The 13477-nt window shown below is 36.5% G+C and overlaps 2 protein-coding genes across 6 annotated transcripts; one reads left to right on the top strand and one right to left on the bottom strand.

Annotated features, from left to right (window-relative positions):
• Positions 1 to 4870: 4870 nt before the first annotated feature.
• Positions 4871 to 9787, bottom strand: LOC124405335 (signal transducing adapter molecule 1). The gene is made up of 10 exons (XM_046880146.1): positions 9526 to 9787; positions 8976 to 9136; positions 8613 to 8858; positions 8020 to 8092; positions 7676 to 7885; positions 7484 to 7603; positions 7217 to 7405; positions 6904 to 7133; positions 6499 to 6722; positions 4871 to 6369 (listed from the first exon to the last, which is right to left on the bottom strand). The coding sequence occupies exons 1-10, from the start codon at positions 9563 to 9565 to the stop codon at positions 6261 to 6263; spliced, it is 1602 nt and encodes a 533-aa protein (XP_046736102.1). The 5' UTR covers positions 9566 to 9787; the 3' UTR covers positions 4871 to 6260.
• Positions 9788 to 9924: 137 nt separating this feature from the next.
• LOC124405760 (mitochondrial ribosome-associated GTPase 2) lies at positions 9925 to 13461 on the top strand. Of its 5 annotated transcripts, none has more exons than XM_046880930.1 (6): positions 9925 to 10055; positions 11605 to 11857; positions 11954 to 12511; positions 12586 to 12724; positions 12811 to 13043; positions 13139 to 13461. In XM_046880930.1, the coding sequence occupies exons 2-6, from the start codon at positions 11618 to 11620 to the stop codon at positions 13313 to 13315; spliced, it is 1347 nt and encodes a 448-aa protein (XP_046736886.1). In that variant the 5' UTR covers positions 9925 to 10055; positions 11605 to 11617; the 3' UTR covers positions 13316 to 13461. The 5 variants fall into 5 exon arrangements, with proteins under 5 accessions (XP_046736886.1, XP_046736890.1, XP_046736889.1 ...); XM_046880931.1 differs by lacking the exon at positions 9925 to 10055 and having other exon boundaries at positions 11539 to 11857; positions 11954 to 12073; positions 12173 to 12511; XM_046880934.1 differs by lacking the exons at positions 11605 to 11857; positions 11954 to 12511; positions 12586 to 12724; positions 12811 to 13043; positions 13139 to 13461 and adding exons at positions 10320 to 10502; positions 10581 to 11552 and having other exon boundaries at positions 9934 to 10055.
• The last annotated feature ends 16 nt before the right edge of the window (positions 13462 to 13477 follow it).

The raw sequence follows: 13477 nt of genomic DNA, 5'->3' as shown, positions 1-13477 counted from the left end.
GTTGTGTGGAATTGCGAAACGAGAATGAACGAAACTCGTAGGCAAGATGAGCTGGTAATACTCTCATACCCCGTGTGCAACCTGTAGGATATACTTATAATAAAATTTAAAGTTAATTGCGAGCGTTTTAGGGATCTATTTATGATTTATCGCAATAGGCGTTGATTTTCAATGAACTATTTCTGATCCGGACATTCTATATCAAGGCATTGAAATTCATTTAATGACTTTATTATTCTGTAATCGGCACTGCGGGCGTAAAAGGGCTTGATCTGATTGTTAGTTGAAAAGAAATATGTCGACAAGCCACCCAGCTATTATTACCTCATCTGTTTTGACTGGACTAAATTTTTATCTTATACCTCACGTTAGACGTATCGAGTCCGTCTCATTGATCTAAATTTCGGTACTTTCAATGTATCAAATCCGTCTTACTGATTTGATCGGTCAAGGATATAGGCGGGTGCCTTCTTACCTAATTGCACTTATACCGAGCAGGCCTCGTCTAGACGCATCACAAAATGCCTACACGTCGAATTTGATATTTCGATCAGCCTTGAGATAAAGTAACAAGTCGTTATAGATACATAGTTTCAACGGTGGGAATTAGTGCAGAATGGTGCACGTAACATATACAATGTGTATGTCGACGTGTGTTTTATATAGATCGGTCTCGGTTCGAGTGTTTTGCAATTTTCGGTTTTAAGGACGACGTTAAAGATTCGTTTCATTCCTGACTCCGAGCCACCTGATGATCCCAAGGCTCTCAGTGACTATGATATATATTTCTATAATAAAATCTTAAATCTGGTCACGCGATCTTACAGTACATGATACGTTATGTATGTACCTGTACCACATACACATGTTATATACCCGGGCTGCAAGAGTCATTCGGCATTCGGGGATGTATAAATAAAATCTCAAAAACTTTGGAAAAACATTCAAGAATGCTGCGCAATCAATATCTATAGGTATAGCTTGTTCAGTCAAGGTCCAAAAATTTTCTTTTTACTTCACGTGGGTGCACATTTGCCTCGGGCGTTCTGTTTTTTTTTTTCTCATCTTCCTCAATTATCAAAGTTCCGACACATCAAGCCGCTCTTTAAACTTTTCATTCCACCTGTAAACATATTTTTTACACTCGTACCTGGTCAACGCTCTCTATCTTCATTCGGCTTCTCATATTCTCGATCGATTATTTCTCATTTTTATGCCGAATGACCATTTTTTATTCCTCCATTCTTCCTCGTGTTATTTTTTCTCTTCGTTTAGGGATATAAACGAGGAGGAGGGCATTACCGTGAAACTATAATTGATCTCTGAATTGAGACAGATAATTACCTCTCGCGAACACGCGCGAATCATCCGCGAAGGTCAAAACGTTTTGAGATCCGGAGGCCGGAGACCAAAGACCGAAAATGAGTGAATCCGTGCTTAAATTGTGCCCTTGAATTTGAAATGAGTTTGAGGAAAGAGTCTGCAGTATCGTGATGAGGAGGATCGTAAAGTGACATAAAACGCTTCGTAGAAACACGCGAGATTTTTTTTTTTTTTTCATACATCTTTTGGGTCATTACGTGTATACGATTAGAGAAGAATTTAACATGTAAATATCTACAACTTGGAGAGAAATTCGAAGCCAATGACGAAGCGCGACTGAAGACACGCAAGCATTCACAGAGGTGTCTTCCATCTGAATTTATTTCGTTATCCACTCTTGTAATTTTCGTACTACGGTATAAGTTTCCGTTTGGATTTTATTTCATTGGGTAAATATTATTATTTTATATTTAAGTACAGCAAGGAAGACAATTTAAATACGGTGTAGAACACTGCTACTTTAAATTATTGAACAAACCACTAGAGGCTATAATTCTTGTTGACTTTGTATCTCGAAACGACAAATTTACATCAGTGAACACGACCTGTGATTATAATGCTTTTATAATCGATAAACACGGAAGACTTATTCATAGAAACGTTTGTGTACACGTATAATTAACTGCAAACGACAAATATTAAAAGACGTGACAGATGGGACCGAAAATGTTTTTAGATTTTCGGATTTGTTTTGGAAAATAAATGATCTACGTGGAAAAATCCACGGCAGCACAAGTACTTGCATTGGGTTTGAATGAAACACATTAGCACGTTAACCCGTTCACTTTAAAATGGAAATATTTACTCAAAATGCCCTTATTTAAGTAAAGAAATACTTTTTGACCGATTTTGAGATGTTCCGGACATGATTAAAAACTTGGTTTTCCTTGCAATGTGAAATTTTTTTCCGTTCCATGTACTTGACAATTATTTAATCTGCGGTATATCTCGAGAAAATCGTAGACAACGAAAATCAAGATTGTACACTATTGTGATTCATGTGATGGTGCAACTATCGCGGCGAGGGAGGTCAGGGCTCCCGAAGTGCACTTTACATCTGTGATACAAACGGTCATTAAGCATTGCAAGTGAGAATGAGAAAAAGGCCGTAATAAATACATCGTCAGCTTCGCAACCTTAGAGCTGAAATGCGTAGCGATTGGATGAGAGAAGGTCGTGAATGCTTCAGACTAGCACGTGAGAAATTAGGAATAAAAATTCACATCATCTCAGCCAGTATAGCATTGCCTATATCGTTGGTGTAGCGTAGATAAAAATTGCAGCCATTCTCGTTTTTTTTACTCTTGTAAACAGGGATGGACATGGAATTTTGACAAGTTCATCATCATTTTCGGCGCAATGCAATACCTGCAATTATCATACGTTATACCTTACACTGTACGTTCGTATGAATATGGAAGATTTCGCTTTTTTCCTGCCTAAATATTTCGATATTGCGTGAGACGCCTTGAGTCCTGTGTTTAAACTTACGAGTCCGGTTGCCTTCCCTTTCCTTTCTTGCTGTCTGAATTCCTATCGCCTAGTCATAATGCAGCCCTAGAATATTCATTCAAACCAATTGTGCCACAGTCGTTCGAGTTACGACCGCATTTTATTGACACGATCGTTTTTTTATTCTCTTTTTTCGTTTTCAAATCAGTAACCCAATCCTTGCTCAGCCCACATTCTTTGCGAAAGGGTGCCGATATACGGCGTTTATTACAGGCGCCAGAGACGTCATCTAGGCTATGCATATGACTATTTTGAATATAAATCTGTTCATATATTTCTCAATACTTGATATAAATCGTCTCGAACTTACACACATTCGTAATGCTTTTAACGGGTATAGGGATACGTATACGTATACACGAATGTGCCGCAAGTTTGAAATCAGTGTTTGTCCAAAATGTTTCTGCGAAATATCTGGAGCCGCCTTGAAATCCAAGGGCCTCGATTCTGCTGCTATTCGATTAAAAGGAATTAGGAGATTAAATTACTTCATGTTCATATCGACAGAGTAATTTCGGTTGAAATTTAACCGTCTCGACGATCTAATAGAACACAAACGGAACACTTGCAGATAATTTTTGTACATATCTCATTAGTTAAGAGAATTCTATAGAATTACCTACATTCGTTTGGGAATATTGATGATACAGAAGGTTTCTCGAAGGTTGTTCGAAAGTTTGTAAGATTTTTGATTGCAAGTAATTCTGTACCAAAAAATTCTCAATCTGTACAACTTAAAGAAATGCGACGTTTTTTCGCTGTGTTTAGATGAAATATTTCTACTACAATAATTTACATTCCCAAATTCATGCGAATGTTGGAAGACGTTAAAATTTTCTACCTGTGTTCGCGGATATATCGACTTGAACCTGTTTACTTGATCTTTATAGATCGTTATGCAACGATCTACACACGTATCTATACGCAGCGTTCAACGTTTGAATGTGAAATTTGAATACGTACGCGTGTGTGCAGCGATGATCACGAGTTGGGCAATTCATTCGGGTTTTGAAGACCCGGTCCAGATCTCCGGGAATGATGATCGGTTGGCATTGATCATTGGAGCAAAACAAATGTCAAGGTGTACCTTGAACGATCCAGTAGATAGCGTTTGTTCAGAACAAAATGTTCGAATGTTCGAATCAAGATGTGTATGAAAATATTTACATTCAGTCCATGGTGCGTGCGTCGATAACACGATGTTCTATACAATATTACTTGAAAACTTACTTAAATTTCAAGGTACTAAGGTCGAGCAGCCGCGTATAATTCATTGCATTGAAATGATTTCGTAATCGAAAGAAACGCTGAACTTTTATTCGCATTACACTGCTGTTGAGATGTTTAGTTAACTAAATTTGAAGAGTCTTATTTCTGTTCGATTGAATTCCCACTTTCACCGAGATGGACGATATTACGTGGTTGCATCAGTTTCTACCTCGTGATGGATATAAATATGTAAATAATACTCGTGAAGGTCAGGTGCATTTAAAACACCTCATAAAATAGTCGCAAATTTCCCAATTAACAATATAATCGAGAGTTCAGGTGTATGTGATATATCAAGCATTTCAATTACCCACGGTATCACTCACGTTATATACATATTCAGCATAACCACGCTATATGGTTTTTACAGTGATTGAATATTTTTTTCTACGTATTATATAATTTACAACGAATTTCGATGATTCGAAAATCTGGTGATTTTATCATCAAAATCCGTATTGCAATAGCGATGAATCCTTTCTGACGTCTTTACAGCAAATGCCAAGGGCAAATAATAGGATGAATCAAATACATAAATGTCATTGTCGAGATAAAGTGTTTGTTATTATTCTGTGGGCAACAATAGTATTGTCTAATCATTCATTATTCATAACCGCAAGGGAGATCGGGGAGATTAGGCATTTGAAAAGTTCAGATAATAACTAACACGGCGGAAATCTGTTCAAAGGAAATAGATGTGAAAAGATTTACGTAAATAATTGTAATTCAATGGCAACGTAACATAGGTATACATTTTATAGTATCGTTTACATTAACTTGTAACTTATAAGGACTTATGTTCACTGTTTTTTATTTATAATTTACATATTATACCAAGTACTTACAAAAACACGACACTTACACCAAAGTCGTAATTTTCTCAAAATATATATATGTATGTATGTGTGTATGCATGTGTGATTGTTACTTTAAAGTGAGATTTCTGCACTTGAACTAGCTTCATTTTATTGCAACAGGCTCTTTTCTTACAATAGGAAATGCATATATTATCTATTAGCTGAAATTGCAATCACTTGACTTGGCTGACTGGCTTTGATGTTTGCAAGGAAACTCTCGATAAAAGATAGTTCAGTCTTTGTCTTAGTTTCCATTTTTAATTAATCGATTTCACTGTCATCATTGTGTTATACCCTCTCAGATAGATCGTAAACAATTCCAGCCAAGCGTTCACCGCGACGATTGTACATTATCACAAAGAAAAAAAAGATTAAGCATCGGACAAACTTCAGACTAGACGCAACCAGCATACATTTCCACATAACTGCCATCAATCCATTTTAATATATTGATTATTACATAATTTTTTTTTATACAGTATCAGGCGACCAAGCCTCTTGTGGTTTGTATACGCTTTAAAACTAACTTAAGTAAGCAACAGAAGCTTTACCAACTTTCATCTCCTATTTTTTAATATGGAACATAATTATAATAATAGTATTAATAAATTACAGCAACATACGAAGTTAAATAATAATTATTCGTCCGTTCAACGTATTTAACTTCTGTCGTTTACTTCAGTTTCCTGCCTATGACAATTTTCATATCACATAGGACCGTGGGATAAATTAGGTATCGGTATGATCTTCAAGGTCTATTTGTTCGCATTTGAAATTAATTAGGTATAGTATTACCGCCATTGTCTTCCGAAACGGTTCACTTTGTATTCAAAATATTCGAAAATATTATTCTTCACAGTTCCGACAATAATGTACGTGGTGTTGTAAATTTGATGTTGCAAATAAAAATAATTATAAGTTTAAGCCAAAATCTAATGTATACAGTAATAGGCAGATACATAACTAATGCAATATGCATTTATTAAAAAAACACAAAGTCAGACATTTTAAAACGGAACCTGAACTAAAATCTTAAGGCAACAAAATACGAAAACAAAATCAACATATAAGTCTTTGATTTGAATATCGAAACCCAGGCTTTCTGACTACATTGGGCGCACGTATTTAAATAATGGTAATAATGATAGTAATAATAATAATAATCTTCATGATAATAATATTATACAACTTGAGTAGAGTACGAGGGAATTTTTTTGGAACGTCGTATTACATCTTTGCTTACATCATATGCTGTCCATTTGGAGGAGCATATTGAGGTTGTTGATTGACTGGAGGCCCTGGTGGCCCAGCATAAGAACCTCCTGCAGGACCTCCTTGTGGTGGAAAGCTGTTTGGGAAATTTTTTGTAAGTATACACAGATGGCAAAATGATACTACCAAGAAATTACACGAAAACTTTAGAATTCGCACAATTCATGTACAGAAAATATTAGGAAAAAAGAGAGTATTATATTACCCTTGTTGAGGATAAGGTAGATTTGTTCGATCAGGCCCAGGTGGTGGTGGGCCCTGAGGATGACCAGACGGTGGCGGGCCAGGCTGCATGTGAAAACGCGGTAAATTCACGTTTCCCATGTTTCCGGGACCCATGTATTCGTTCCCGGGTATACCAGGTGGATATGCTCCTGGAGGCATACCCGCTGTGTTGAATGAAGGCTGCTGAGGCATGCCATTGTACATCTACAAAATGTAAATTAGTGAAGTCAAGTGCTAGATGAATATTATTAATTGCGCAGGTAAGCAGCTCCTTTTTGCATTCACCGGTTTTCATTTGACAATAGGACGTTTCAACCTTCTCAGTATGTCTTCATAGCAGTTAAGTATTGAAAGAGAAAACTGCGATTGAGGATGAGATACTAACGAGAGGTGGAGGCGGTCCTTGGTTTGGAAATTGGTAAGCATTGACGTGGGTTGGAGGCATTTTTGGTAACGTGTAATTCGTCGGGGTCGGGGGTGGCGGTTCCCTCATTAACGTGTGATACAGATTGAGAGCATCCACCAGGTCCGAGCTTAATTGCGTTAGTTGGGCATGTCGCCTATCGACCTTCTCCAGAGCTGCATCTATAAGTGGTCCCATAGCTGTAACTTGTTCTGGAAAAGATGCAAAACATTCGATGTTTAAAAAATTATTAATATGAGAATGAAGTGAAAAATATTGTAGACAACTTCTGCACCTTCCAAATCTAACATTTCCTGCGTGTCAGTCGAATCGCACTCAGGGTCAGCCTCATGCAGCAGGTGGAGAAGTCGGTCCATTTTAGGTTCATCAATTTCAACCTCGATTATCTCTGGCTCATGTTTGACCGTCTTCACTTCAACTTCCTCCGCAAATTGCACGGACTTTTTATTGCCGTGTTCCAGTTCTATAAAGATAAAGTTGAAAGTATTAACAGCAAATCAGCAATGGTTTCTCTGTGATCTTGATTCAGGGTGTTTCTTACTTGTAAATTGTTCAGGTTCAACGGATAAATCCGCTGTGACAAAATTAGATGGAAACAAGCCTTCTCCTCTGTGATTTGTTCCTTTCCACCAATTCGGATCGGTATCATCGAGAATGTGAACTGTAAGAGAGTCAGAATAACAATCAACAAAGAACTTTCATTGAAATATGAATCAAGCTTAAGGATACCTACTTATTTCCCCAGCTAGAAATGTGAGCTCATTATCTTCAGCTGCCTCAAAATCGTACAGAGCTCGAACTTTTCTTCCATCTGTACTACTAGCTGAACTCAACGCTGTACTGACACTGGGATATAAACTGCTAGACTTCTTTGCCGATGGTGAACTGTGCGAGATGGTAGAATGATGATGTTGTTTGTTCTCTTTTAACGAAAGTTCTATTGCTGGTAGTAAAAAACGAAGACAAAAAAACATGTAATAAGAGTTATGATTAATTTTTATTTCAAAAAAGTAATGATAAATTAGGAAAATAGTGATATGCAACTGTTCTGCTATGACCAATACAACTATTACTTACCTTTTGCAATATCTTCTTCTTCCTGAGAATTTGTTACAACGTTCGGATCTCTACTGATAACGGTCTGTTTAGGCTGAAAGATTTTAATTACGTATGAATGTTTGTAGTTAAAAAAAAATGTGATCTGCCAGTTATGATCGTTCCGTATTATTGACACCAAATAGGTTTGAATAGCTTAAGCAGTTTCAAAGCGATGTCAATTTCAATGTATGTATAATATTATCAGTTGTAAGTACGCAACATTTACTGTCGGCTTATATATCTGTGTGTACTTATATTTCAGTGCATCTGGATGAATAATTTATATATTACATTTATGTTATGTGAAAATTGAAAACAAATAAAACCGATCAATTAGTTCAGAATTCAAATCAGCTGCAAAAATAAAAATATGCTTCATTCGTTATACAGATATGTTATCTAATGAAATTGAACTCTCAGTACACACGTAAATCCACAAAGATAAAACCTTTTCTCAATACTGCTTTTGTCATTAATTATCAGTGTACATTGTAGTATGCATCACACAACTTCATAACCAGGTCTCCAAAGTCAAGTTAGTAAATGTGATCTTAAGCTATAATGTTTCTCACCATATCTGGGACAGATGAGAAATCCAAGCCCTCGCTCTTTAATTTGTTGTATAAACTAGGAATCAAATTAAGTTGTGGATCCGTCTTAAAATCTCCTTCAGCCCATTTCTTCAATAGTGATTTTAGCTTTTCCGCTACTTTTGGTTGACAACGGGCTATCAACCTTCTCAATTCGCCTTCAAAATCTCTGGATGCTATTTCCAAGTGAAATGTCTTTCCACAGTTGCTCGCGCAAGCATCCAACAGCTATTTTTTATAATAAAGTTCAAAGATTTAAAATTATGAAAGGTATATTCGTGTTCCCTAGATAATCTGAAATATATATTGTTCTTTGGTACTTATTTAGAAAGAACGGATACTAACAGTTACAGCTTGCATAACAATGTGTGGATCTTGAGCATTTAACCTCCTGACAATGGAGCGAAGACAATCTTTAGCGTTCTGGCTAGAGTTGCCTACTTTGTCGCATATATCCATTATCAATCCCCATTCTTCAGACGTATTTTTCTCATTGGTTGCCTTCTCTGCAATGCAACATGATATTAACAAATACAGATTAACTATTGCATTTCACCGAATCATCTGGTATTTTTTGTTTGCTATGGAAAACATAAGTGATTAGGGACGCTATTAGAGTCTATATAATGAAAAATTTTCACCGAGTTTCGACACATTAAGGAAAATAGTTGATCAACGAACTCGATTGACTAATAACTGATTGAATGCAAAAGGGGGAGAAATCAGATGGATTTATTGAGGCGTTTGATGCTCGTACGCAATAATAGCGTTTTAGCGATAGAAACGAGTCACGTGGAATATCTTGCAAGGAAAAGTAGTGCTTCTAAATGCGATATATATGATTAACGTCCAAGGAAAGTTAAATTAAGTTTGGGAGGGGTAGATGAACTCTTACCAACGTCAGCGTCAAACGGTGAATTTGAGAAAAGCCCCATTGTTTCGTAGTTCGTTTAATTCTATATTAATGGCAAGTTGATTATCACGCAGACGTCACGCAACTGCGGAACCGTACCGTTCAGTATCACAAGTTTTCCGTTTACGTTTTGCTACGCATCCAGCTGATATTTAATCACAAATACAGTTGGGTGACTAATAACATCCTAATCTCGAGCACTGCGCTGCCATTTTATTATCGAATCGCGTTGCCCAGCGAGTCACGGTCGATCGATTGTCGATCACAGTCACTTACGAGCCTTACGAGTTACGTTACAACTCCTTATAGCCTTATAGGTAGGCAGGGGGAGCCAGGAGGCTCAGCCAGCGAATTGCAAATCCAAAATACTGCAAAATACGTCTATGGTCGAATATGACTGTGGCCCCATAATAAACAAAAGTAATTTTTGATGCACAAAGTACGTTAGACGGACGTATTATTCAATACGATTACCAAATGAGATCTGGTAGCTGAATACAACCCTAATCCAGGTATAACTCGTTTATCTGTGCTTTCGGTACGATTTTGGTAACCTAACCTAATATAACCTAAAATTCGATATATCTCTTTGAGACTTTATGTGTTGTTTCACCCGGGAACTATTTAACAAAATGTTTTGAATAATAAGTAATTATCTAAATCGTCACCTACTGAACTCTGTTAATTAATTTTATAAAAATAAAGTAGATTCTTAAATAAAATAAGAAAATAATACTTTAATATACTAGCCTGTAAAATACGTATCCATTCTTCAGGAGCTATGAAGACTTCGCTTTTTCATTCAAATGAGAAGGTGCTACTAGTTGGCGAGGGTAATTTTTCATTCGGCGTTTGTCTGAGTAAACTTGATCAGAGTATCAGCCTAACTGCAACTTGTTATGAATCGCCTATCGTCTTTGAATCAGCGAAAAAAAATGCAGAATACTTGAGAAATCATGGTAGGTGTGAAAAAGCATATGTCAGCTCATTTGAAAATTTATTTCAATCCCAAACTTTGATTACTTTTATTTATTCAGGGGCTCGAGTATTATTAGGTGTAGATGCGACAAAATTAGGAGAATACTTTCCGCTGGTGTCTGAAGAGTTTGATAAAATAATATTCAACTTCCCTCACACGGGAGGTAAAATGAAGATAAGTCGAAACAGAAAATTACTAAGGGAGTTTTTCATCTCGGCTGAAAATCTGATTAAACGAACCGGATCTATATTGGTGTCTTTATGCAATGGGCAAGGTGGCACACCTGCAGACAGTCCTCAAAGACGTTGGGATGATTCATGGCAAATTGTAGAGATGGCTGCATATGGAAATTTTTTATTGACAGGCGTACAACCATTTTCACGTGATGAATTCCCTGGCTATACAAGCGTTGGTTATCGTAGCTTAGAAAAAGGCTTTGGTACTGAAAATCTGTTAGTTCATATTTTCCAAAAGGCAGAAAAACCAGACTCATTTAACATAGCATTGATATCTGATTTGAATTTTCAAGATCTGATGGAATTTAAAGGTACTGTAAATTGGAGACAAATGACAGCTAGACTTTCTGAGAAAAATATGTTTTATAGGCCTAGTATTTCATCCATATATCCGTTGAGATATGTCTTCGATATTACATTTTCTGTAGGCCCAGAATTTACTGAGTTGAATTTTTACCTCACGCTGTATCGATTTGCAGGTAACCTGATTGAGATTGTTGATTTTCTAGGCGCGTACGAATTTTCAGAGTCTGCTAAAGTTACTAGATCATATAGGATAGGCTACCGATCCCCTTACTTCCCATTGTATAGAGCTCGCGTAATCGATATTCATCAAAATGTTGTGACTAATATCTTGGAAGACCATTTAAATGTCACTGTAACCAAATAATACGAATGATTTTAGGGTTTGCGACATTGCTTGTTATACAGTTAAGATTGGAAGTATTGATAAAAAAAACAAATATTAAGGGGTGAATAAATATAAACTTTTCCATATCTTACAGTCGTTATTTTTGAAAATATTGATTTCCTCTTCAACCATGTTTGCTATTTATGGTCTTACAGTTAACGACACACCATGCAGTCTCTAAGAAGGCTAGGAACATCTTCCGTGCTTCGGACTATACTCAGAATACAAGACATTCTACCGTCTTGTCAGGCAGTGCATATACTTGATCCTTCCATTGCATACGAGATTACAAACAGATCCTTTCATAGTCCCAGCTGCCTGTATAATGGCCAACCTGCTGTAGCTTTGAGACACAGAAAACCCAAAGCACAGGGGGCCACAAGTCAATATTTTATAGACATGAAACAGGCACGTAAAGTGTATTCAAATTTCATTACCAGGCTGTAATTTCCGAAACTTTGTCTAAATTTATGTGTACAATTTTTGTGTCGTATCTCAAAATAGGTCACAGTAATAGCTGGCAACGGAGGAGATGGCAATATTTCTTTTTTGCGTCTTTGGGCTAATGAATTTGCTGGGCCAGATGGTGGTGATGGAGGTAGCGGAGGTCACGTTATTTTTCAAGTAATTTTCTTATTTCACAAAGGATCAAATTTTTCAAATACCGAATTATCAGTCTGGTCGATTTATCTCTTGACACTAGGCAAATATATATCTTTTCAGGCTTCTACAGATGTGAACAACTTAAGTCATGTAAAAACTATTGTATCTGCGCCTCATGGTGAGAAAGGACAGAACAAAGACTGTTTTGGCAAGAACGCTGACAATTTTGTAATCAAGGTTCCTATTGGAACAATAGTGCGTTCTTTAGATGGAAAAATCGTAGCCGATCTGGGCAACGTTGGAATGATGTTTATAGCAGCTAGAGGTGGTGCAGGAGGGCATGGGAATGCTTTCTTTAAATCTGACATTGAACAATCACCAAAGATTTGTGAATATGGAGCTAAGGGGGAAAGCTTTCAGTATTTACTAGAGTTGAGAAGCATGGCCAATATCGGATTGGTAAACTAAACTTCTGTAAACAATAACGAATTTCATTATATATAATTCAATCAAAAAAATTCAATGTTCTTCAGATTGGCTTACCAAATGCTGGAAAAAGTACACTACTTCGTGCTATATCAAGAGCTAGACCAAAAGTTGCGCCTTATCCGTTTACAACATTGAAACCCCATGTCGGAATGGTGCAGTATAATGATTATGAACAAGTTGCTGGTAAATAATATTCTTTCCATGTGATGTTCTGATTTCTAAGAAAACGTGAGTGTCAATAAATTTACACAGAAAATTCTTAACAACAGTCGCAGACTTGCCAGGACTCATAGCAGATTCGCATAAAAATAGAGGATTGGGTATAACGTTTTTGAAACACGCTGAGCGATGTGCAGCTTTATTGATTGTTTTGGATATGTCAGTGGAAGAGCCTTGGGAAGATTTAGAACTTTTAAAGTATGAGCTTCGACAGTTTAGCAAGGAATTAGCTGATAGACCAGTGGTTGTCATAGCCAATAAAATGGATCTACCTGAAGCTCGGGTAATCCCATCATTAATTAGCTGACATTTGTTTGATGTATAATATTTTGTTTATAAGTAATTATTGCATGTATACTTATGTGACTGTTATTGCAGGAAAACCTAAACGTGCTTAAAGAAAAGACTAAGCTTCAAATCGTTCCAATATCCGCAAAAATGGGTCAAAATCTCTCAACACTAGTAGCAGAGATGAGGATGTTATACAACAATGAACTAGGGAAAGATTTTTACGGACAAGATAAAAATAAACGAGACGAAGATGAAATAGTGTAAAAAATTTGTAACGTTGGATGGTGTTTAATAAACATTTTATTGTAAGTTCACAACTCTTTGACAAATTTCATCAGATTGCACTATCGGTAATCCTTACTCACCGATGAAATGTCTTTTCAACAATATAACATATATTTCCATAATACGACTGTTTAGAGTCCA

The sequence above is a fragment of the Diprion similis genome, chromosome 4 (genome assembly GCF_021155765.1).
Source record: "Diprion similis isolate iyDipSimi1 chromosome 4, iyDipSimi1.1, whole genome shotgun sequence".
Taxonomy (NCBI): Eukaryota; Metazoa; Arthropoda; class Insecta; order Hymenoptera; family Diprionidae; genus Diprion; species Diprion similis.
Note: the sequence above shows the minus strand (reverse complement) of the source record. Positions and strands in the feature narration are given on the sequence as shown.

Excerpts from the sequence above, each read along its gene's own strand:
- LOC124405335 (XM_046880146.1), bottom strand. The coding sequence starts at position 9,565 with ATGGGGCTTTTCTCAAATTCACCGTTTGACGCTGACGTTG. Across the intron at positions 7,886-8,019 it reads AGAAGAAGATATTGCAAAAG|CAATAGAACTTTCGTTAAAA; the intron begins GTAAGTAATAGT and ends TTTTACTACCAG. Across the intron at positions 6,723-6,903 it reads AAGGACCGCCTCCACCTCTC|ATGTACAATGGCATGCCTCA; the intron begins GTTAGTATCTCA and ends TACATTTTGTAG.
- LOC124405760 (XM_046880930.1), top strand. The coding sequence starts at position 11,618 with ATGCAGTCTCTAAGAAGGCTAGGAACATCTTCCGTGCTTCGGACTATA. Across the intron at positions 12,512-12,585 it reads GCATGGCCAATATCGGATTG|ATTGGCTTACCAAATGCTGG; the intron begins GTAAACTAAACT and ends AATGTTCTTCAG. Across the intron at positions 12,725-12,810 it reads TGATTATGAACAAGTTGCTG|TCGCAGACTTGCCAGGACTC; the intron begins GTAAATAATATT and ends TCTTAACAACAG.